The 25,896-nt window shown below is 42.7% G+C and overlaps 1 protein-coding gene across 1 annotated transcript in view; it reads right to left on the bottom strand.

Moving 5' to 3' along the window:
• The window catches only part of MED23 (mediator complex subunit 23), a 1,483,999-nt gene that overhangs the window by 164,321 nt on the left and 1,293,782 nt on the right, over positions 1-25,896 (bottom strand). The window contains exon 19 of the mRNA XM_044067991.1: positions 5,471-5,685. Coding sequence (XP_043923926.1) covers positions 5,471-5,685 — 215 coding nt within the window. The remainder of the gene's footprint in view (positions 1-5,470; positions 5,686-25,896) is intronic.

Raw genomic sequence — 25,896 nt, 5'->3', positions numbered from 1 at the left:
AAGACTGGTGATTTTCATATATATAATTATTCTTCTATTGAAGTTGACCCAGTTGTAGTAGATATTTTAGCTAGAGGAAACACATTTGTACCAAGCCGTCAAATGGATATAGTACGCACTGTGAAAGATTTAAAACTATTTGTAAGAAAACTTAATTTAAAGTTTTTATTTGGTAATACTTTGGGAACAGATTTCTGTCCACCTTCTGCATTTCGTATTCCCAGTACCTTTAACCCCCCGTTACATCCGTTGCTTAACATGTTTGAAATGGTAACTGAACTTGACTTAAGATTTTTTGCTAATAACCACACCAGTTTTTCTTGCAGTGAACCTGCAAATATCACTCGTGAGGAAATGATAGCACTCAATTTATTTAAAACCTTAAAGGTTCGTGCTATAAAACCTGATAAAGGAGGGGGTATAGCCCTTTTTGATACGGTTGACTATATAAGTCGAGTTCAGACTCTTTTAGACAGTGCTGCTTATATTAAGGCATCTATTAATGAAGTTAATATAGCATACAAACGTATCTCTGGGTACATTAATGATCTATTTATCAAAGCTAAAATAGACATTAACCAGTACAAATACATGAATATGCTATGGCCAAAAATCCCTGTCCTATTTGCAATACCTAAAATCCATAAGGATTTGGCTAATCCCCCTTTGAGACCACTAACTGATGGTCGAGGATCTATTACATATCCGTGTGCCAAAATAGTTGACGACATCTTAAAAAGATTTTTAACAACTGAAAGCCAGGTCTGCAGGGATTCTTGGACATTCTTACAGAAAATGAAAGAACTGTCTTTTGATCCCTATAATAACTTCTTGACCATAGCTGTCAAAGACTTGTATACGTCAATCCCCCATTTAGAAGGGGTGGAATGGACGAGTTTATTTCTTCACAGTAAAAAAGCATCAAGTGAAGAAATATATCTGGTTGAAGTGTTGTTAGATATTATTTTAACTAACAACTTCTTTTCCTTTTACAATGACTTATACTTGCAAAAACAGGGGGTAGCTATGGGGTCAACCTGTGGGGCAAGTTTTGCCAACACAGTGATGGCATACTGGGAGAAAAACTATGTGTTTAACTACCTTAGTTGTATGGGTAACATTCTGTACTATACCAGGTTCCTGGATGATATTTTTATTATGTTTAGAGGTAACTCGGATTCTGCAAGTAAAATGATGGAATACTTTAATTCTACAACTAGTTTCCTTAGATTTACATACAACTTTCAGGAAACTAGTATAGGCTATCTTGACGTACACCTGTCCAAGGACAGGGTGAAAAAACAGTATTTTTCAAGAATACACCGTAAGGATACATACTGCAATGCATTTTTGCACTTTTCTAGCTCCCATCCAAACCCACAAAAGAGATCCATCGTTAAAGGTCAAATGGTTAGGGTGGCTAGAATGGTGTCTCGGGAATCTGATTTTTACGATGAATGCAACCTATTAACTTGTATGTTCCAACAAAGAGGGTACCCCCTGTCCTTAATTGAGTCAATTTTTGACGAAATCTATTGTAAAAGGTCTTGTGGCCTCTTGAAACCGATTTTAGGGGACGAAATAATGTCTGACACACCAAACCATAGTCCATCAAATTTAGAATCAAATAGTGACAGTTTGAGTAGTAGTCAGATCATTAAACCAAATAGGGAAGAGAACTTTGAATACAGTTTCATCACAACATTTTGCAGGGACAGTATGATGGTAAGAAGTGTCCTATTTAAGAACTGGGAACTGATAAAACAAGACAAATTTTTGGTGGAGAAATTAAACCAGAGACCAAGAATTATTTTTAGAAGGGGTAACAACTTAAAAAATATATTAGAAGCTCAAAACCACAATAACATACATAGATTGGTAGGTATGACTAGTTGTGGATGTTGCAATATGTGTAAATACATTAATTTAGGTTATACATTTAACATTAGTGGGAAGAAATTTTATATGAAACACAACTTAAATTGCAATTCAAAAATGGTGATCTATGTTGCCTTCTGTTCCCTTTGTAAAGCATTCTACATAGGGAAAACTGAGCGTAGGCTCAGAGATAGAATATATGAACACATTTACGCCATGAACACTAACAAGGGTGACAATGCTCTTGCTAGACACAAGTTGACGTATCCTACCCACAACTTTACTTTTAAAGCTATTGATCAAATCCAACACAACATCCAGGGTGGGCCTTTTAACTTGTTACTTGAGGAGCTTGAACTTTCATGGCAAATAAAAACTAACGCTTTTTGTGAACCAGGGCTAAATGATCATTGTAACATTAAATGTCTTTTAAAATTAAGGAGCTTAAAAAGATAACTTGGAGCCTTGTTTTCACCTTTTGTTGATTGCATCTATTGAAAGTATTAGCCACACTAGTTGAGTTAGTATTATGGCAATGGTTATTATAATGAACTTATTGTGTGTTTTACATGGGGTTTTTCTATTATTTTTTAACAGTTTGTATACATACATAGTTTTAAATATATGCACCATTTACACTTTGCACATAGGATATGCTTAGTGATGATTTTTATAAGTAAACATAATACACAATGTTATTTTAGATGATATATTAACACTTTTATAAGATTCTTTTGAAACTTTTTTGTGAAAAGTGATTTGTTTAAACTTGATCACATGATGATCCTGCTTGTTATTGAAACGTTATTTAAATGGGCTTGTTGAACGTAATTTGTAATCTGATGAAGTTGACTTAAGTAAGGCAACGAAAAGTGCTTTATTAAATTTATCCTACTAGCTACTTGTATACTTTTACTGCGTTGGACCAGTGTGCCTGAAGTCCTTTGCCTTGTGTTTAGTTTTCCGTTTTGCATAGGATTTAATAGTGAGTGTAATCGGTCTGAAGACACCTTCTGCAACTGAAGGTGTTTCAACTGCACTGGAATCTCCTTCAGGTATGGAGTTGGAAGAGCCTAACGGTAAAGGTTGTGAAGGCCTAGCAATCTCCGCTTGTGAATCGATGCTGCCTGGGGTTCTAAATCAACGGTTGTCAGGGGCTGAGTAGGTGCCTCACTGAAAACTGAAGAACCGGCGACTGGCCTAGCAGAGGCCTCGGAGTCCGGTTTGGATTTCGGCTGCCTGTCCTTATCTTTGCGTTTTTTCTGCATTCCGGTCGTCGGTTGCTCCGACGGCATGGTATAATTAAATTTCCTACCAGAATAATGTCGGGCAAAATCAAACAGACGTTTAATAGTTCGTTTATTAAACCTAGCACAAAACCGACAACCTGTGACATCGTGGTCTGGGCCTAGGCAAGGAATACAATAAGAATGAAAATCCTTATGAGGTACTTGCTTCCCACAAGAAATGCAAATGTTAACTTTTTCTGACATCGGACTGAGGCAAGAAAAGGTTCCCCAACGGGGTACTTAGCTTTTTGAAGACTTCGGTCTGAAATTTGATCAGAAAATCTCAGGAGTCGGCCAACCGGCACTTGCGAACTGCTTCTGCTTCGAGCACCACGCGGCAAGAAAGACTGACGAAAATGGCGTCGGATGCATCTTATATACCCCTGGCGCACTGACGTCAGGGAAGAAGCGACAGCAACCGACACCAGACCAAGACTTTGGAACTCGGGCCGACTGCGGGACCGCCTGACGGCAGGATAACCCAAGTGTGATGACTGCAGCAGTGTAACACGATGAACATCAAAAAAAGCCTATTTCCCTAAGAAGTAATATTCAGAAGACCGGCAACCCAGTGCCTTCTGGACACAGACATCCTTGGTGAGCATCAGTGCTACAAAACTCCATCTTGCACAGACTATGAAATCTAGGAAACCATGCCTATGAAGGAGGAATGCTGAGCCTTCTTATATTGCCTCAAGTGCTCCAACAGCGCAGCCTCTTCCTCTCTCAACCTAGGGTACTCTCCCTCCAAGAGGAGGTGGATGAGAAGAATTAGATAAGCCAGGAGAGTTTAGTGTGGTGACACTGCACTGCTTACAGATAACAAAATAACGAATGCTTGTCTTGGGCAGACAATCACGCTAGAGGCACAACATTCAAACTACATGACTGCCCTTCCTCACAGGCATTTCTTGTGAATATGAACAGTTAAGACAATCTCTGACAGTGTTTTTAACTGAATAACAGACAAAAATGTTGGAAAAACTGGAAAAACACACAAGAATATCAGACGCCCTTACAAAAAAAGAGAAAAATTACCAAATGAAATAATGCAATGCACAACTTTCAGTGAAATAAAATTGATGCGATTCTCATTACAACACTTGTCAAGACCATGTCCTTGGCACTTAGTGGGAAACAACTGGAAAAAGAGGGAGGGAAACAGAGAAATATCTCCCTTCCTTTTTACAAATATGTATTCTATGAAATCTGCAGACAAATGAAGAGACAAGTACTTTCTTAAGACAACTATGTTGGAATTCAGAACAAAAAAAGCACACCTTGTGGAGGAAAAGTCAAAGAACTGTGAACCCTGGCATTAATGTATACCCTGAAGGAGGTCAAGACATGGCACATCACTAAAATATTTTTAATGTTTTTTGGTCTTCCTTTGGGACATCATTGTTTCCTAACCTGGCCCCCAGTGCCTCATGTCTTTGCCAGGTCTACCAGCTTATTTCCTACCGCCCATCCCACCCAAGCTAACATGTGATGTCACTGGGGCTGGCTGTGGATCCCAAGGGCTTTGATGTCTCTGCTTCCATCCAGGAGGGTCTTTAAATTACCTACCCACTCCCCACCCCACCTCCTGTGCTTGTTGGCTTGTCTGAAGGCAACTCCCTTCATTGGATGACACCGCCACTAAGGGAGTGTCATCCATAAATGCCCTCCTTCAAGATGTGTAAGGACCATCCCTCCCTACTGCTCTGCCAGTCACTAAATGAACCTGGATCATCTGGGCTGTAGTTAGGTTTTTGTGTCTCTACACCATCAGAGCAGCCATCTTCACTAGAATAGCTTGGGTGAGAACCATCTGAGTTATCCTTCTACCGCAGTACAGTCCTTCTATAAATCAAAGATAACACAGCCAGCAAATGCTCACTTACTGCAGGGATGACAAACTAAAAATTTCTGAAGTAATACAAACTAATACAAATATATCTGACCTGTCATCTCTGAACACTGGCATTTAGAAAAGTAAAACAATGCTTGTGGGACAATGCAAGATTACTAAAACAGACATCTGGCAATGCAGCTGCACTTAGTAACAGCTCTTTCCTAGTAACATGTACTTATACAATAACTTTTCCTTCCAGTGTCAACACAGTTCAGAAAATCATAAAATTATGGTTAATATGGTAATTTCCTTTTTAGTGTACAGCCCCCCCCCCCAAAAAAAAAGGTTAAATATAAACAGACCTTGTTTTTTTAAGTCTGTAATATTATCATCAGTAAAATGCAATATTTAATTACTTACAGATATAATAAACTTAAACAATAGTGTAGCAAAGTGTAGTACTTACTTGGGAATAAGAGAGAGCTGCCCAATGCTAGAGTGGTGCCAAACTGCGTGTGCCAGAGCAAGTACATAACTACAGTACATCTCTGAATAGGATTGGTGGCAAGCAGTGAAATCAAAAAGCTGGAACGGGTAGCCAACCCACTCCATTTCAGAGGTCAACGCAGGGCTGCTGATGACATTCACAATACGCTCATGAAGTACAATCCAGTAAGGCTCCTAGAATGACAAAAATAGAAAGTGGTAACAAATTGCACAACCTACACCTGAGTGTTGCCATCACTGAACCAGTTAAGCACTGCTATGACAACTCAATAAAGACCCACAATCTTCATGTTAGTGCACCAGTTCTCAGTACTGAAACAAAAATAAGTATTACATGAAGGAAAAATTACTCACTTCAAGACAAAGATACATTTAGCAGGCTTTTTTTAATTTAAAACAAAGAGCAAAGTTGGATACCTCCCTAACTAAGTTATGCAGAAAGATTACGTATGATGAAATAACATTAAAAACTAAGGTACATTTGACCTAGAAATAAGATAACTCATGAATAAATGAAAAAGAAAATAAAATTATGTCTGAATCTGGGGTCTTCTTTAGAAATAACTTGGAAATATATTTTAAACAGTTGTTCTGCAGTGTGTGTGATTTCCAGCACTCTCTTGTCCCATAATGTTACAAATTCAAGAGCATTCCAAGTCATAAGGTGTAAACAGATAATTTATCCATGAACTCCTTGAAGAAAATGTTTCCACAGCAATTTGCACTGCAGGCCATCTTCTGTTAATGAAGGCTGTACACCTATAAATGGAAAAACACTATAGAGTATATCCCAAGATACTTCCCACCAGAGAAAATACAGTTGTACAAGAACTTATCATGACAGTAGATGTCCTACTAATCACTTTTGCAGTATTCATAACATTTGGGTTCTCAGTCATCCACTGACATCTGGTTGGGGTATCAATACTTTAACTTCCTAGGGTGTACATTCAGATGATGACCTCAGCTCATCAGTATTCGGGTATATAGATGGACATGCATGTGAGATACTTGGAATATCGCCAAGCAAGTGGCCTGAAGACAACTGAGGTGGGAAACTGGTTGGCTAGGAGGGAAGTAGTTTGAAGAAGTAAGCAACCCCCCCAAGAGTGATGAAAAAAACTAGGAGAATTTTGTGTGTTTGTGTGTGTGTGTGTGTGTGTGTGTGTGTGTGTGTGTGTGTGTGTGTGTGTGAGAGATTTAGTGATTTTTTTTTTTTTGGGAAAAAATTAGAAAAGGGGGATAAGGAAGGAGAGAAGGAATATGGCAACAGTGATCAATAGGGCCTCTACTGTTATGGTAAGTTCTTCCACAACTGTACAATGTACTGACTGAATTCACTGCTATAGTATTTGTGATGATGTGAGGTACTGCCAGCTATGCCAGGAGAAACAGGGCAGTGGATGTGTAACATATGCCAGCACAGCTAGCTGGAATTTAGTAAAGAATTATGTGTTGTTTGAATATCAAACTGATTTGTACAGATGCTTGTGTTGAAAATGGATTTGTTCATAGGTTCATAGGTTCATACTAGGCTATCTGCCCGAGGGCATTTATAAGCCTAGCCCATTGTTTTGTGGCTTACGCCACCCCTTTAGTATGGGGAACTATACCCATTATTTTGCTGTGCCTCTGTCGAGCAGTGACACTGAGGTAATTCCTGGGGTATATCTGCGATCTCCCATCCATTGGTCAAGATTTCTCTTGAACAAGGCCAGCGAGGTGCTCTGCCTCACATGTACCGGGATTTTGTTCCACAGCATAGGAGTCTTTGGGTGATGAATCTATCCCTCCAGCACGCCCTATTAATAGCCGTGTCGAGGTTTAAGTCTCCGCCTTGTGGCTCTGATGGATCTAGATTTTTGAGGTGAAGCATATTCATCAAATCTGGGTTTGACATGGCCTTGTATGTTAGGCAAAGGTCACCTCTGAGCAGCGGTGACTGAATAGAGCTGGAGTTCTTTCAGTCGGGCAGCATAGGACAGATTTTTGAGACCCTTTATCCTTTTGGTGAGGAACTTTTGTGGCCTCTCCAGCTGCTGCAAGTGTCGGGTCAGATACATTCGAATGGGGCATTGTACTCAATCACTGGTCTGATGAGTGATGAGTAAAGGGAGACTATGACCTCCCTTGATCTAGATGAGAATCCCTTCATGATAAGGTGGGCAATGTAGAAGGACTTCCTAACTACTTTAGCTACATGGGTGTCGAATGACAGACTACTATCAACCTGGGTCCCCAGGTCCCTGATAACTTCTTCTGTGCTCAGTGGATTGCCACCTATTTGGTAGCTAGGGGTAACCTTGTTTTTCCCGAAGGGTATGACTATGCATTTTTGGCATTTAACTTTAGGCCGTGGCTCTGGCACCAGTTATCCATTTCTGTGAGACCCTTCTGAAGGATATCTGTGTCAGATGTGTTTTCTACTATGGCGCCCAGTTTGCAGTCATCTGCAAACTTTGTCAGCCATAACCCTCCTGTGTTTGCTTGTACTGGAAAAGTACATGCCAAACAAGAGTGGGCCCAGGACTGAGCCCTGTGGGACACCACTTGTGACAGGCTTTGAGTCTGACATGGCGCCAGCAACTCTGACCCTGTGGGTTCTGTCACTCAGCCAGTTTGCAACCCATCTTGTGATGTATGGGTTAACATTTAAGCTGATGAGTTTTTCAATGATACCCGAGTGGGGTATTGTATCGAAGGCCTTAGCCAGATCGAGGTAGGCTGTATGGACTGCCTTTCCCTCATCAATGGCTTTGGTGACTGTTTCGAAAAAGTCAACCAAGGTTAAAAGGCATGATCTGCCTTTGACAAAGCCAAACTGGGTTGGATCCAAAGTCTGCAAATTCCCTATGTCTTTATTTATGAGGTCCATTATGATCCTCTCCATGGCTTTGCAGATAAGGCTTGTCAAGCTAATGGGCGGTAATTTCCAGGGTCTGTGGAGGCACCGCCTTTGTGAAGTGGGACCACAGTTGCAGTGCGCCACCCCTGGGTATGATCCAGAGGTAAGACTTTGATTAAACAGCTGTCCTAGCTGTGGGTTTAATTCCTCATTGAGTTCAGGAGCACACAGCCGGGACACCATCGGGTCCCATGGATGCTGTGTTTTTGCTTTGGAGAGAGCAGTTCTCACTTGGGCGCTGGAGATGTTTGGGGGCTGCACTCATTTGGTATAGATATCTCTCCTTTGGGGAGGGGAGAAGTTTGCACTGAACCTGTCAGCCAGTATGTTGGCAATGTCTGTAGGATCAGTAATCTTCACATCATTTTGAACTAGTTCTGAGCATATCTGGGAGTTTCCTCCCAGGTTTCTAACATAGCTAAAGAAGGCCTTATGATTGTCTTTTGAGTCTTTAGCTATTTTTCTCTCGAAATTTGCTTTGGATGATTTTATGAGAGCTCTTAGTTTTTACTTATAGTGATCAAGGGTGTCTTACCTTTTAAGGATTTTGCTCTATCTTGTAGTAGCTTCCTCCTTTTGTTGTAGAGTTTGTTTATGGCTGGGGTCCACCAGACTGGACGCTTGCCTTTGGTACAAAGAGTCTTTGTTTTGCTTGGGATTGCCTTATCCATGCAGTCCTGCAGGTGCTGGTAGAAGGCTTGTAAGTGATTCAGCGGCTTGAGTATTGTTTTCCGCTCGGGGCCTGAAAGGAGACCACACTAGTCTTTAGAAGTGTGAAGTCGGCTTTTGAGAAGTTCTTTACTGTGGTCTTTTTATTTCAGGTGGGGTGGGATGAGGACCTCCAGTGAGATTAGTTTGTGATCTGATCTCACCAGTGAGGGGTATACTTCCGGTGTTGAACATTGTGCTCCCATGTTCGTGATGATGAGATCAAGTATGTTATCTCCTCTTGTGGGGATGGTGATTAGTTGTTCCATGGCATTTGAGTTTATGAATTCCAGGAACTTTTGGGCTAGGGTGTTTGGGCTTGAGTAGTGTTCCCAGTCTATATTAGGGTAATTGAAGTCACCTAGTATGATGGTGTTTGGTGATACATTTATCCCCTCTAGTGTTTTCAGGAAGGCCATGTGAGTTTCCTGAGTTTGTGAGGGTGGCCTGTAACATGCTACAATTTGCAGAGCAGTCTTGCCTATGGTTAATTGCACCTGGATGGTCTCCGATGCATCGTGCGTTGCCACCAGTCTTGAGGTGTGGGTGTCCTTGATGATTATGGATACCCTCCTTTCTTGGTATTGTCCGGATTTTGGGGCGGAACGCATGATATGAGGTAAAACCTGATAGCGCTGGGGTGCTCTCAGGAGCCTTGAACCAGGTTTCTGTCACAGCACATACATCGATGTTCTCCATACTGAGAAGGGCCTCGAGTGCGTGCATTTTGAGATTTAGACTTCTGGCATTGAGCAGCATTAGCCTTAGTTTTTTCCTTTTTGTGTTCTAGGGTGGTAGGTTTAGAATTTGAGCCTTGCCTAAAAAGGCACTATGGGGTGGCAAGAGCCTTTGCCAATATCCGAATCCCAGGGTGACAGGTGCAAGCCGTCCCTTGCGAAGCAGCGTGGCTTGTCCAGCATGTCATCCCAGGCAGACAGATACTGGATCCCCTTTGAATGACACCAGTGTTTAAGCCAATTGTTAAAGCTGATCATCTTATCTCTGTATTGTGGCATCATTCTTGGTGAAGGTAGGATACTGCTCAAGGTCAGGGTCATACCTGCCTGGGCTACATAATCAGAGAGCTCCTCAATGTCTCTTTTCATGTAGTCCAAGGAGGTACGTCTCAGGTCGTTTACACCAGCGTGGACAATGACTGAGTCATATTTGTACCTGCTGTTGAGAGACCTGAGTGCTTGCGTTATGTGGCGGATTCTAGCGCCCGACAGGCAGCTTACTGTGACCTTCAACTTACTCAGTCTGGTGAGCGGGACATCAGTGTGTCTGACTATGGAGTCACCAATGACTAGTGTGTCTGGCATTGTGTTTGGCCTTAAGGGCTGTGACTGTTTGACACTCTGACTGTGAGGTCTATGTGTTGCGGGTGTTGTGTTCTGAGGTGGTGGTTGTTTGGGTGTCTGCTTTGGTGGCCTCTGCTGTTTTGGTAGATTTTTGATCAGAGCCTCCGAGTATGTCTTTGTGTGTTTATGTGTATGATTTGAGGTTGTAATGGTACTATGTGAGACTGGGTCTATAGTGTGTGTGGTAACCTTCTCCTCCTGACTGGTCTTGCCAGTCCTATGTTGAGAGAGCTCAGCCTCCAGTTTGGCCGTATAGTTGCATCTCTCGCATGTATTTGTGTTTTGTGGGAGGAGGAAAGGGTTGTCTGTGTACATGAGGCAATTGAAACATTGCCTCAATATTCCCAGGTTCACCAGCTGAGCAGGAGAGGACACTAGCAACTGATCCCTCGACATGCTAGAAGGGTAGACAAAAACTTTAAAAAGATTCCGGGACGTGGGTGACCGAGAAATGGGGGTTGCCTTTTGGGGTACTATCTATGACAAGAGTGCCGTATCAAGGTAATAAGTACTGTAGGAGCAAGTGCTAGGTTTAATAGATAGAGAATAGTCTACTTGGAGTCAAGTAGAGTTGATCTTTTTAGTTATAGGATACGCTGATTTGATCAGTAGTATAGTTCGAGGAAGGTAGTTTTAAGGCAAAATTTGAAGAGTGGACTTTAGGTAGCCCGAATAGTTTAAACCTGCTTAGCCGGCACTGCCCTAGTGTGCAACAGTGGCAGCTCCGCGGTAAATCGCTCTAAATCAGCGTTAGCTTTTATACCAGGGGGCTGGAAAAAGCTAGAAACTGGCCCAAAACGACCAATAAACTACTAGTTACTGGCTGAAACCTCACAAAACTGGACAAAAGGCAGCTCAATGCTTCCCACTCCCACTGGTAAGCAAGGTAGCTTCCCTTCCCCCAAATAAGGCAAGGAAACAGTACACAGGAACTACAACCAAAGCCCAGGAATCAGCAACTCTGAAACTGGACTAAACTAGTAAAGCAGGAAAGCAAGGTAGCTTCCCTTCCCCCAAATAAGGCAATGAAACAGTACACAGGAACTACAACCAAAGCCCAGGAATCAGCAACTCTGAAACTGGACTAAACTAGTAAAGCAGGAAAATTGTGTTAAAATTGTACCAACAGTGGGTCCTGACTGTATTGTAACTGAATTAAATATACATATGTTAACAGAGGATACTGGAAGAGAAGAGTTTAAGTTCAGCTCCAGGTAACTTTGGAAAATAGTACATAAATTAAATTACTAAGCCTTGGCCATAAAGTTATCTCACAGTTTTGAATGAAACCATAGAGACACAATGTCTGTAAGAAGCTCAGTTTGTTAGCATCTACAGGAGGAGTAGAAGTTTGTAACTGTTTTATGACATCCAGAAGCTGCACCAGATCTAAGCAATTCTCTTGTGTGTGTGTATTACTGACATGTACAGTGGATATAAAAAGTGTACACACCCCTGTTAAAATGCCAGGTTTTTGTGATATTAAAAAATGAGACCACAATAAATCATTTCAAAACTTTTCCCACCTTTAAATCAAAAGGTGCTTCAACAAAGTATTAGTCTAAGAGTGTGCACACTTATGCAACCAGCTTATTGTACATTTTTTATTTTTTATATTTTCCCCTAATAGATTTAACTGTTTTTCAAATTAATTGTACAGGTTACAGGTCACATTAAAGGTGGGCAAAGTTTTGAAATTATTTATTGTGGTCTCATTTTTTTATATCACAAACACCTGGCATTTTAACAGGGGTGTGTACACTTTTTATATCCACTGTATGTGCTAAATCCTGGCAGTTTCTAGCAATGGGGGGGTCAGACGACCAGATGTATGTGATGTCATTCTGTACAGGGATAATGCTTTAATATTAGGTAAGACAGAAGTCTCAGTGCAGTCTGTTTCTTGGAATTTGGCATAGAAGGATCTCTCACCCACTTCATCTTGCCTTGCCAGTAAGTGACCAGGAAACAATAATTCTTTAGATTAGTCAGGAATATATAGTGAGATTAGTTTAGTACTGTTTTATTGTATCTGTGTGAATCTATTCACTTATGTTATTTTAATATTTCCTGTGACTCAATCTCTGGTGTTTACTGTAAATAGACATTTCATATTTCATGTTCTTTTATTATTTATTATAGAATATATTTAAACTTTCATTGTGGTTGGTCCTTTAAGATAATATTTTAACCTTTGAAAGTACTTGTATCTATTGGTGACTTTGTGGCCACTCCTGAAGCCTGGCTGTTTGGTCAACATTACTATTTGTATTAATATCAATTTCAGTCAGTATAATCGGGTACCCTTGCAAGAGCCTTAGGTAGCTGGCTCTGTAGTGTCGAGTGGCAATGATAACTATCTTATAGTCTGGGTAGAAGGGGGCACAGCAGGTAAATCTGTGCCAGCCTTTCCCAGGGTGTGTGTGTGTGTTTGTGTGTGTGTGTGCGTGTGTGTGTGTGTGTGTGTGTGTGTGTGCTATGTGGAGCAGGGACATGAAGCACTGGTTTCACAGAAAGGGTACTGGAAGGCTTGGCTTTAACACTCAGCTGAGGACTTAACCCTATAACTGTGCTAATAAGGAGCCTTACTGGGGCCCTGGAGGAAGACAGATATAAAGAAATCCAGACCCCGGGCTGAATGTGGTCCCTGTGTGCCCTTAAGGGAAATTGTGCTTGATGCAGAGAGGTCTGCATCTAGAAATACTGAGTGTATCCATTTTTGAACGTCCATCGCCAGTGTCAGTGGTGAGGATTCAGGCTCCCTGATTACTATCCCAGAGTGGGACATCACAGTATTCATAACAGATGGGCGAGTCCCACAGCTGTACAGAGGAGGAGGGTGGATGGTTAGAGAGAGTCAGTTAAATCCAGGAGGCCAGACAGAAATGTTTTGGCAAAAGCCCTAGAGAAGATGTCTAACTTACAGTGTTTAGTAGAAGTGTGGAGAGCAGACCAGGTGGCAGCTTCTAAAATGGGTCTGGCTTCTACACCATTGCGGAAGGCACAAGATGGAGTCAATGCGAGAGTGGAATGTGCTTTCGGGCAGGAGGGCAAAGTCTTTCCATGGTGAGAATAGCAGAAGGATACACCCTTTGAAATCCAGGATGTAATAGCTTGTTTAGAAACTGGTTGTCCCAACTTAGAGCCCAAGAAGGAGACAAACAGCTGATCACTTGTCCTGATATCCTTAGTTTTATCCACGGAAAATCTCAATTGCCTGAAAATGTCAAGAGAGTGTAACATTCGTTCTCGCCTAAATTGAGAAGGAAAGCTGGCAAGTTGATGGCCTGGTTGAGAGTTAACTCATTAACTACTTTAGGCACGGAAGAAGGACTGGCCCTAAGGTTTACCCTATCTTTATGGAAGATGAGAGCAGGGAGAATAGCCACAACAGCATGAAATTCAGACAATCTGGGAGCTGAGGTGAGGGCCAGAAGAAGCACAGTTTCCCATGTGCAGAATTTGAGGATGACAGAATCTGCTGGCTCCAAAGGTGGCAAAGTAAGTTTTTCCAACACAAAGTTAAGGTCCCATGGCAGAGTGATAGGTTTTCTTCAAGGTTTGAGGTGCAAAAAGTACAGTTGTGTACACTTACCATAAATGTAGATGTTAGAGTGTATTCACTGTTGCAGTCATCACATTTGGGTTATCTGCTGGCAGGTTGCCCTCAGTCAGCCTGATTAACAAAGTCTTGGGTCCTGCGTCAGTTGCTGTCCCTTCTTCAATGATGTCAGGTCGTCAGGAGCATAAAACATGCAGCCGACGCCATTACATCATTTTTTCTTGCCCCAGATGTCAGGTGCCCCCAATGGGGAGCAATTAAACACAAAAACACAAAGGTATACCTCCCAACAAAAAAAGCAAATACACCAAAAAGGCTTTTAAACACAGTAAAGGAAAGTAGAGGTATAGCCAAAAGAAGTTACGGGGCAGGAGGGTGGGTAACCAGGAATGCAACAGTGAATACACTCGAACATCTACATTTATGGTAAGTGTACACAACTGTACTATGTTCTTCATGTTTCACTGTTGCAGTCATTACATATGGGTAGATTACCAAAGCTGTGGTTGGGAGGAGGAGTTTAGATAGCATTAGGGCCAGCTATAAGGCCCTGCAAGACTGCAGTGGCAAAGCCAGCTATGGATTTAGAGAAAATTGGCAAATGATAATGCTTGGTGAAAGTATGTACAGAACTGGCAAATGATAATGCTTGGTGAAAGTATGTACAGAACTCCAGGTAGTAGCTTCTAGGACTAGGGATAAAGGCTGTAGAAGTAGATGCTGCCCTGGTGGAGTGAGGTCTGATCCCCTGGGGGATAGATTTTCCATGGTGCTTATAGCAGAAATGAATGCAATGGCTTATCCATTTACAAATGGTTTGTTTTGAAATAGCCTTCCCCTCTGCCCCTGCAGCAAATGCTACAAGCAGTTGTTCAGATATTCTTTGAGGTATAGTCCTGTCCAAGTAGAATCTAACTTGTCTGTGCCCATCCAAGGAATGCAGTGTCCTTTCCCCTTTGTTCTGTGGATTAGGAAAGAAGGTCAGCAAATGAATGGACTGATTAAGAGCCACACTGGATAACACCTTTGGTATGAAGGATGGATTGGTTCTGACTGACACCCTGTCCACATGAAAGATGATGACAGGCTCCACTGCCATAAGGGCTTGTAATTCAGATACCCTTCCAGCTAAGTGTTTGCTAAAAGGAAAGCTGTTTTCCAAGAAAGAAATTTTAAGTCTGCAGTAGCAGCTGGCTAGAAAGGAGGTAGAGTGAGTTTCTCCAAGACAAAGTTAAGGTCCCAGGCTGGAGTTGGAGCTTTCCTGGGTGGTCTGAAATTTTTGGCCCCTCTGAGGAAGTGCTTGAGTAGTGGATGAGAGAAGAGGGGAGGTTCTGTGTTATAATGAGCTGAAATGGCTGAGGAGTGGATTTTAATGGAGGAAAAAAGACAGGCCCTTGTGAAGCATCTCAGTTAAGTAATGTAAAATCTGATGTAAACTGGGCGCTGCTGTGCTCATCCCTTGAGATTGGTTCCAGGCACAGAATCTTTTCCATTTTTCAGCATAAGATTTTCTAGTACTAGGCCTCCTTGCCTCTAAGATGACATCCATCACAAGTTTGCGGAGGGATGGTAAGGGAGAGTTTAAGTAATTAGCCAGGCTGCGAGGTTTAGTGTTGGAAGCTGAGGGTGCAGAATCTAGTTCTCCTGCTGAGACAGCAGGGAAGGAGTCTGAGGCAGGTGCCATGGAGATCACCATGACACACTGCGCAGGAGTGGGAACCAGTGTTGGCGCGGCCAGTCTGGAGCAATCAAAATCAGCCTTGGTTTGTTCTGTTTGACTTTTAGTAGTACTTTGGAGAGCTGAGGCAGTGGGGGGAAGCCATAGACTGATAGGTTTTTCCAGCTGAAGGACAGAGCATCCACTTTCCAGGCTTGTTTGTGGGGAATCCTTGTGCAAAATTTGTCCAACTGGTAGTTCTGGGAGGAGGCAAACAGGTCTATATCTGGGCTCCCCCATTCGCTTGTCAACATGCTGAAAATCTTTGGTTCCAGTTTCTTCTTAGTCCATCTGCCAGTGTATTTAATTTTCTTGGCAGGAATTGAGCTTGTAGGTGCACTTGGTAGCTCAAGGCTGTGTTCCACAATGCCATGGTTAGTCTACAGAGGGGGTAAGAATGTGTACCCCCTGCTTGTTTATGTACCATATAACCGTGGTGTTTTCCGTTTTTACCATTAGTTGTCCTGGAAGAATGCAGTCCTTGAAGGCTGTCAGAGCATTCTGTACTGCAAACATTTCTTTTTGATTGATATGCAGGTGCATTTGACTTGGGTTCCATTTGCCATGAATGCACTTCCCTGCCAGGTGAGCCCCCCATGCATAGTCTGATGCATCTGTTGTTAGGGTTTTGGCGGATTTAAAGGAGCATCGTTCTGTGGCGGACCTCTGCCCACCAAAGGAACTCCTGGCGTAGGCAAAGTATGATAGGAATCATTGTTTCTAGGCTGTGAGAATGTTGACTCCATAGGCATTTTAGATACTACTGTAGTTTCCTCATGGGCAGTCTTGCATATGGAATTAGAAGAATGCAGGAGGCCATGAACCCAAAGGCTTGCAGTATTTGTCTTGCAGATAGCAGAGTTCTTGTGGCCACTTGTTTGAAAGTAGGGTGTCAAAAGAATTTGCTTTTCTGGCATGAGATAAACCATCTGGGAAGTTGTATTCAAGCTTGCTCCCAGGAATGTAATTTGTTGACAGAGTACCAGCTGTGATTTCTGTTCATTTGTGGTGTATAACCTGAAAACTTTGCTGTTTATAAAAGTGTATTTTTTCCTCAACGTTTGTGTCTCATTGGATTTTTTGCTACAGCATTTCGTATTTGTAGCATTTATGGTGTACCCCAGACAAGTTAGAACCCTTTTTACAAAGGCCAGATGATTTAAAAGTATATCCTGGCTTTCTGTCTGAATTAGACAATCGTCCAGGTATGGGTATATTAGAATACTTCTTTGCCTGCAAAATGCAATAACTGCAGCTAGGCACTTTGTGAATACCCTGGGCACAGTAGATAAGCCAAAGGGCAGTGCAGAGAACTGATAGTGCATGTAGCCTGCTTTGAAGCGTAGGTATAGCCTGCAAGATTCCCTGATTGGGATGTGCAGGAATGCTTCTTTTAAATCTAGTGTTGCCAACCAGGTGTCTTTGCCTAGCACAGGAAGTAACTGGTGAAGAGTCAGCATCTTGAATTTTGGAATCTCCAGAAAGGTGTTTAGAGTAGACAGGTCCAAGATAAGACGTCATGATTTGTCTTTTCTGGGTACCAGGAAAAGTCTTGGTATCAGCTGAATAGCCCCCATGCTTAAGAGAAAGTACTTGTTTTTGAGCCTCTGCCCACTGATTTGAGGGTAGGTCCGGCCACCCATTTGGCATTGGCAACGTGTGGAAGTGAAATCTGTATCCCTGGGACACTATATTTAAAACCCATTTGTCCTGGGTAATGACTTCCCAGTTCTTTGCATGAAGAGCAATCTTTCCCCCCAAAGGGGCAGTCAGAAGATAAGTGCTTGGAAATTTTAAAAGGAAATCATTGAGACAGTTTACCATAGGGGGGAGTCTTGTTATTCCCAGACTTGGAAGTGGAGGCCCCCCACTGATTAGTTCTGTGAGTCCCCTGGGACTGAAACCTGGGGTTTTTGCTGTGTCTGGGTTTGGCTTGAGAAGACCTGGAAGGGGCTGTAAAGGACCAATTCTTAGAGGGCCAGTGCCTACTAAATCTAGGAGGCTGAACTCGTAAAAAAATCTTAAACAGTTTGCATAGATTTAACTTTATCTTCCATCTTTTTAAGAACTTCTTCAGCCTTGTTGCCAAACAGGCGGTCCTGATTTAAAGGAGCATCCAACAGTTTAGCTTTAACATGATCAGGCACAGATTGCTCTTTAAGCCAAGCATTCCTTCTAAGCACAGACCCAGTAACAGCAGCCCTGCAAGAGGCCTCTAAAGAATCAAATCCACATTACAAAGTATGTTTTCCAACTTGTTCAACAGAATGCATTAAATCCTGTAAGTCTTTATTTTCCACACAGTCAGGAATCAACATCATTTTCTGTTTAAACAGTCCAATAACATGTTGCTGATATTTTAACATATGAAGTTGGCAGTTTAAAGATCTAATGACCAAGGTTGCTGAAGTGTAAACATTTTTACCCCATCTATCCAGCGCCCTGGAATCTCTATCAGAAGGGGTAGGATTTTTAGCAGTAGAAGCCTTAATGCCCTTGGGCCCCCTGTGAAATAGTCTCTGGATCTGCAATAGGATTTTTGAAAAGGAACTTGTGGGACTCTGGGACCCTGTAGTATCTGTCAGATTTACTGGGAGCAGAAGGCAGGGAATCAGGGGCCAAACTAGATTCCGAGAAAGCATCATCAACAATGTCTAGTACAGGAGGAATAGCCAAAGGCCTATGCTGAGGAAGGAGAAGGAAATCCCTAAGCCTCTTTTTTGAATCAGAAAATTCCTGGCCTTCCCAGTGAAAATGCTCCCTTAGAGTATGTAAGGTTTCCCCAAAAGAAAAATCCTCAGGAGGGGAAGCAGAGGGAATACAGTCCTCTGCATCAGAATCCTCATAAGTACGTAAGGGCAGATCCAGGTCATCAGAAGTCAGAAAAAGCATAATCCTGATCAGAATATTCATAGTCAAGCTCAGCCCTAGGCCTCTTAGAAGGGGGGGGGGGGTTGGTTACCCCTGATTAGAGTTATTAGATCTTCAGCTATTTTTATCATTTGTTTTTTAGGCATAGAGGCCTGAGCATGTGACCTTGGCATTTTCTTTTTTAGACATGGATCAAGATTTAGGCCTTAGTAATGAAGGAGGCATTGATTTAATATGCAAGTCCATAGGCCTGAATACACCCTCAGAAGTGGGTGCCTGCACAGAAGCTCCAGACCCATCCAAGGTAGCGATATCCGCGGGTTCCACAGTTGAAGTATCTCGCGGCATACCGGATTCCGAATGGGTTTCAGTAGAGGCCTGCGAATCAGAAGTAGCGGGTATCAGGGGCTGCGAAAGCGCCTCACTGAGTACCGGTGAACTGGCGACTGGCTTATGAGAAGTGTCGTCGGCTGTTTTGGACCTCAGCGGCCTTTCTCTGTCTTTATCTTTGTGTTTTTTGGAATCCCGGTAGTCGGATGGCTAACTGACGACATTTATGGATAATTAAACTGAGAAACCAAATATTTAGAGGCAAAGATATACCAATGACGGATAGTGCGCTGATTAAATAAAGCACAAAACCGACAGCAAGGTATGTCATGGTCAGGGCCTAGACAAGGAATACAGTACGAATGAAAATCTTTATGAGGTATTTGCTTTCCACAAGTAATGCAATTATTAACTTTTACTGACATCGGTAAGGAGCAAGAAAAAGTTTCCCCAACGGGGTACTTAGCTTTTAGTTAAAGACTTCGGTTCTGAAACTCGAAAACGAAAATTTCAGGAGTCGGCCAACTGGCAGTTGCGAACTGCTTCTGCTTCTGGCACCGCACGGCAAGAAAAGACTGATGTAATGGCATCGGCTGCATGTTTTATACTCCTGACGACCTGACATCATGGAAGAAGGGACAGCAACCGACGCAGGACCCAAGACTTTGTTAATCAGGCCGACTGAGAGCAACCTGCAAACAGATTACCCAAATGTAATGACTGCAACAGTGAAACACGAAGAACATCTCTTCTATTGCAGCCATGAGAGAGGGCTCCAAAGGCAAGCATGCATTGACAGCACATAACCTGGGCTTAATGGAAGAGCGGGCCAAACTAGGATATAGTAGCTCACAGGTATTGAAGAATCATAACATCTGCCAAAAGAGGTTGCAGTTTGTGTTTAATGTACCAAGTGGAAAATCATTTCCAATTGGCTACATATGATTTCCTGGTATTGGGTTTCCACGCTTCTTGTAGATCCCAAATCACCTCTTTGGAAAAAGCATGTCTTTTAGGGATTAAAATCCTACCATCCAGAGAGTAAGACTGAGGGAGGTCAAATTGAGATGAAAGAGCTGCCCTTCCTGATGAGTAATGAGATACAATTGCAAAGGGATTCTCCAGATGTTTCCCTATGAGAGGTGAAACAGGAAAGGGAACCAATGCTGTCTTGGCCAGAAGTGGACCTTGAGCAGGAATCTTGGGAGCAGCGGTACAGGAGGATATGCATAGATGCAGTTCCCTGTCCACTGGAAGAAGAAGGCATCTGTCTTCCAGGCTAGTGGAGTCAGGCTCCTGGTGTACAAAAAGACGGAGTTGATGATGGTCCCGGGAAGTGAAAAGCTCTAACTGTGGCATTCCCCACTGAAGCATGATAACTTCGAAGACATTTGTATTCAAACATCATACATGAGGGTCATCCATGTCCCTGCTTAAAGAGTGCCACCTCGTGAGAGGTAATATACATTGCGATGAGTGTAAGATTCAAGTGGGAAGCAAAGTGCCATACCTCTTGTGCCAGCCTGCAAAGGGAGTAGGATCTTGTGCCTCCCTGCCTTTTTATGTCTCATAAAACCGTGGTGTTGTCTGTGAACACAAGCAGAGTGCCTGGTTTCCAGAAATGTGAGAAGGTTTGTGGGTCTGTAGAAGTGCCTTCATTTCTTTTAGGTTGATGTGTTCTTTTACCAGGTGCGAAGGCCACTTCCCCTCAATGATGTGTGCTCTTATTTACACCTCCCATGTTTGTCCTGTCTTAAACGTCTGTGAACAGGACTTAATGATGTGTGGCTGGAGTGAATGGAAGGCCCAGGTTGAGTGACCTGACTGTGCCACCAACAAAGCTCCTTCTTGATGCAAGACAGAAAAGGGATGATGGCAGTGAGAGGGTGTGACATACGGGACCGCACCAATTTCAGATATCACTGTATCTTTCTCACGTGCAGTCTGGCAAGGCAGCGTATTGGAATTGTGGCAGTCATAATTCCCAGAGCCCTAAGGATCTCTCCCGTCATGCAGTGAATCTCCCTGAAGAGAGTTCTTAAGTAATTAATTAGGGTAGTGACTTTCTCCAGAGGGATAAAGGCATGCATGGTGGAATTGTCCTGTTTGCAGCCCAAAAAGTTCAAGTCATGGGTAGGATTGAGCTGACATTTTTTGAAAGTTATGCTGAACGTCAAAAAAGACAGAAGACATGTAGTGTAATGAAGATGCTTGAGGAAGATTGTCTTTGGACACAGTCTGGTTAAAAGATTGTCCAGGTAGGGGTAAGAATTCTATGCCCTGAGTGCAGCAAAAGGCCACAACTGGAGCTAAACATTTTGTGAAAAACCCTGACTCTGTAGAGAGAAAAAAGGCAAAGTAGTAAATTGAAAATGTGATGACCCACTAAAGAACCTGTGAAATTTTCTGCTGGAAGGACAAACGGGAATGTGCAGATAGGCATCCCTTAGGTCTAAGGATACCAGGAAAGCTCAAGGAAAATGGAAAGACAGAAGAGTGTACAAAGAAAGCATTTTGAAAGTGGGCACTTTTAGGAAGGTGTTTAGTCGAGAGAGATCCAGGATGGGTCTCCAATTGCTTTTTTTCTTGGGACAAGACAAATTCTAGACTAAAAACCTTTACCTACGAAGGTTAGTGGGATCTTCACATTGGTTCCCTGGGGTAGCAAATCTTGGATGATAGGGTCCTGCAGGTGAATCTGGTTGGAAGGAGGCAGGGGCATTCCCACCAGACAGGAACTGCTTTCCCAAGCCATGGTGTATCCCTCGTTGATAATACTCAGAACCATTTGTCCAACATGACAGTTTCACAGATCCCAGAATGGATGAGTGAGAGAGAAAGTCTTATTGGGGGTGGGGGGCACTGGGGCCTGCTACCAAATTGAGGCCTCCCAGAAAGAGTATCCCTCTGAAGTTTATCTGGAAATCTTTTCCTTTGTGTTTTTCTGTGCTTATGAGATGGCCTTGAGTCTCTTAACAAATGAAGTAAATTTTGATAATTTCTACGGTACCTAGGAACTGTGGAAAATAATCAGATGACAGTCATTCATTGCTTTGCCTTGTCCTCTGTAATACTTTAAAAAGACTGCCAGCTTGTAAGCCAAGAAGAAGGTTATTATCCAGAGAAGAGTCTAAAGGTTTAGGTTTGAAGTCTTCAGGAACAGGCTGACCTTGTAGCCAGGCATACCTCCTGATGACTAAACCAGTAGCAGATGAATTGGAAACAGCATCCACGGCATCACAGCTGCATTTAATATTCTGCTTAGCTATTTTGGAATCCTGGGCAACTAGGGTTTGGATATGCTATTTAGATTCTGGTGTCTGAGGCTCTGAGATGGCCTTACTCAAGGACTGAGGACTGAAGCACAGACAGCTTGTATTTAGTCATCTGAGTTTGACAATTAATAGCTCTGAAAGCCAGAATGGAGGATGAGTTCACTTTTGCACCCCACTACCCATTTGCTCAACTGTCCTTATCAATGAAAAGGACATTAGTGCTGGGAAGCAGTTTGGAAGGCTTGTCTGAGGGCCAAGGAAACTGCAGCAGGGTCAGCCACAATATTTTTCTGTAGGTACTTAAGTTCATCAGGAACTTTGTAGAATCTGTCTGATCTTTTCGGTGCTGGACACTGAGAATCAGGTGCAGAAATGTTAGCGTGAAATGCATCCATGTATGCCTCTAGTAAAGGAGGAACTGAAGGTGGTGTAGGAGTGCCCATCTCCAAAAGGTTGTAGTATCTCTTTTGCACCTCTGATATCTGTTTAGATTGCCATTCTAAGTGCTTCATGATGTTTCGCCAAAGAAGCTCCTTCTAAGGGGGGATCAGGAGAGAGGGAGTTTTCCTCATCAGTGGATAGCTGTTCTGGAGAATGAAGCTCTGAAATGTAGTCCAAAGAATGGTCCAAGTCCGCTTCTGGTTCCTCCTCAAAGGATGAAGAATCCAAAGTCCGTTTCTGTTGTGTAGCCTGTGTACATTGGCTCACAAATGATGGCAGCTTTATGGACATAATGGTTTTAAATAAACCCTAAGAAAAATCTATCCATTTTTTCCCCTGGAAGCTGAAAGGGATGTCACATGCTTAAGTTTTTGTTTTTATGAGTGATGTCTGCATGTACCAGCTTAGGAGGTTCGGAACCTTGGCACATCTCAATCAGTGTTCCTGGAACCTACTCCTGTACTAGGATCAGAGGGATTACACATTGGCCCTGAGAACTGAAGAGCAGTTCATCAGAAGATTCAGTCATCTGAAAGGCCTCAGGAACCAAACTGTCCTCCAGCTGGGTCATGGTAGTAGGTTCTTGAGATAAAGTCTGACACACCATGGGTCCAACCATCTCAACAGGTACAGCCAATTCAGAGATGACAGGAGACGAATCCTCTCTGGGTCTTTTAAGTTTTTCTTATGTAGCAAGCTGTCATCTGGGGATTCCAACATGGTAGTGTGAGCCAAGCATTTAAAGTGCTGTGTCTCGAGAAAGTATTAAGAGTGGACAGCTTGGATCGAATTATTTTATGGACAAAATAGACAAACAGAACAGGATTTATAGTTGTGATCGGGGTCTAGACAGTACAGGCACTTTGTGTGCAAGTCCTTGTACAGAATTTGCCTACAGCACTCACACTTACTGCTGCTAGCCGACATCTATTAAGAGTTAATACACAGTCAAAAGTAAGGAAGGAAGGAAGGATCCCCAATGGGGCACTTACATGAAATCTGACAAGTGAAGGTATCAAACAACCAAATGACAGCAGTCTGTCAGGTGCAATGACTTGCATTACGGCTGGAGGCAAGACAGTCCGAGAACCTCATATGTCCATCCATCTATATACACCTATGCTGACCAGCTGAGGTCCTCATCTGGACAAATGCTCTAGGAAAGTAAAGCTTTGGTACCCTGGCCAGATAACAATGGATGGAGAACCCATCTGTTATGAATACTGCAATGGTGACAATCAGGACAACAAGGAGATCTCTGATAAGAGAAGGAAACCAAGAAGGGGCCCATGTAAAAATGGGAATGTAGAAAAAAAGAATAGTTGTGTAAAATCTTACCATAACCATATGTCCTTCTCTTATATGTTGCAGTATTCTTTACATAAGAGAATCTTCCGCCATGGTCAACCTGAGATCCAGCCAGTATACAAGGGCTTTTAACTACTGCTAGTACATGAGACATCGCATGAATGACTAAGGAGAACATCGGCTATAAAAGCAATGTCCGCATGTACAATCCTAAGAACTGAATGTCCCAGGAGGAATGCCAGCCTATGGAAAACAAGAAGTTTATCAGACATCCAGAACAAAAGCAAGCACCAGGGGGAAGAAGGGAGGGACAGAATACTGCAACATAGAAAAAAACAACATTGACGGTTATGGTAAGATTTTACACAACCATTCAACGTCCTTCTAATGTTGCAGTATTCTTTACATGAGGGAGAGTACCACAACTTAGAAGGAAACCTGGGAGAAGGAAGGACCAGAAGAGCTCTCTAGAAAACCATGAAAAATGGCACTAGCAAAACCAGCTCCAGACCTGGAGATGCCATCCACTTTGTAATGGTTGGTGAAGATATTTACAGAAATCCAAGTAACTGCTTCTAAAATGGAATCAGTATCCAAACCCTAAAAGAAAGTACCTGAAGAAGCCACAGCCCTAGCAGAATGAGCCTTAACACGAAAAGGGAGGCTCTTCAAATGGACAACATAGCAAAAGGAAATAGCCTTCGAAATCCAACAGGAAACACTCTGCTTGGAAACAGGCAATCCAAAAAGAAAAGTACAGTTTTGTACCTACCATAAATGTAGATGTCCGGTAGATATGCAACTGCAGTCATAACATATGGGTTGTCCTGCCTCAGGCAGCCCTCGGTCGGCCGGATTCCAAAGTCTGGGTCCGACGTCGGCTGATGTCATTTCTTTCCGACGTCAGAGCGGCTGGAGTACATAAGCATCAGCCGACGCCATTTTCTTCAGTGTTTCTTGCCCCAGATGCCAGGTGCCCTCCAAGGAAGGCTGTAATCAAATTGGAAGACAAAAACAGGATTCCAGACAAATAAATGAGCAATAAACAGATACACCATAACAGATATCCCCAGCTAAGAGAAACAGGGATAGGAGTGGACCCTAGGCATAGAGGGGTATGGAGGGAGGGAAAATCCGACTGCAGTTGCATATCTATCGGACATCTACATTTATGGTAGGTACAAAACTGTACTATGTCCTTCAAGAATGCAACTGCAGTCATAACATATGGGTAGAATACCATAGCTTAGCTGGGGAGGAGGAATGCTCTAGGAAAAGATGGAGTGGCAATCAAACCCTGCAGGACTGCGAAAGCAAAGCCTGCTCTGGGTCTGGAGGATAGAGCGAGATTGTAGTGTTTGGACAATGTATGCACGGAGCTCCATGTAGCAGCTTCTAGAATGTCCTTAGTAGGCACCCCTCTTAAGAATGCTGTAGAAGTGGCTGTAGCTCTGGTGGAATGTGGTCTGACATTGGCTGGAACAGTCTTTCCATGAAAGGAATAACAGAATCTGATGCAATGTCCAATCCATTTTGAAATAGTCTGTTTTGAAATTGCTTTTCCTTGGACCGCAGGGGCGTAAGCTACAAAAAGTTGTTCAGACTTTCTACTGGTCTTGGTTCGGTCCAGGTAGTATCGAAGTTGTCTGTGAATGTCCAAGGTATGTAACAGTCTTTCCCCCTTATTCTCAGGATTGGGGAAGAAAGCAGACAGATGAATAGCTTGATTTAAAGAAACCCTAGATACCACCTTTGGCATAAAAGTAGGGTTGGTCCTTAATGAAACCCTGTCTCTGTGGAAAATTATGAACGGTGGTATTGCCATTAGGGCCTGTAGTTCCGAAACCCTTCTTGCTGAGGTAATTGCCAACAGGAAAGCTGTCTTCCACGAGAGAAATTGCAAGTCA

Source organism: Protopterus annectens, chromosome 1.part0 (genome assembly GCF_019279795.1).
Source record: "Protopterus annectens isolate FY-2018-M chromosome 1.part0, PAN1.0, whole genome shotgun sequence".
NCBI lineage: Eukaryota > Metazoa > Chordata > Ceratodontiformes > Protopteridae > Protopterus > Protopterus annectens.
This window is presented reverse-complemented; position numbering and strand designations above follow the sequence as displayed.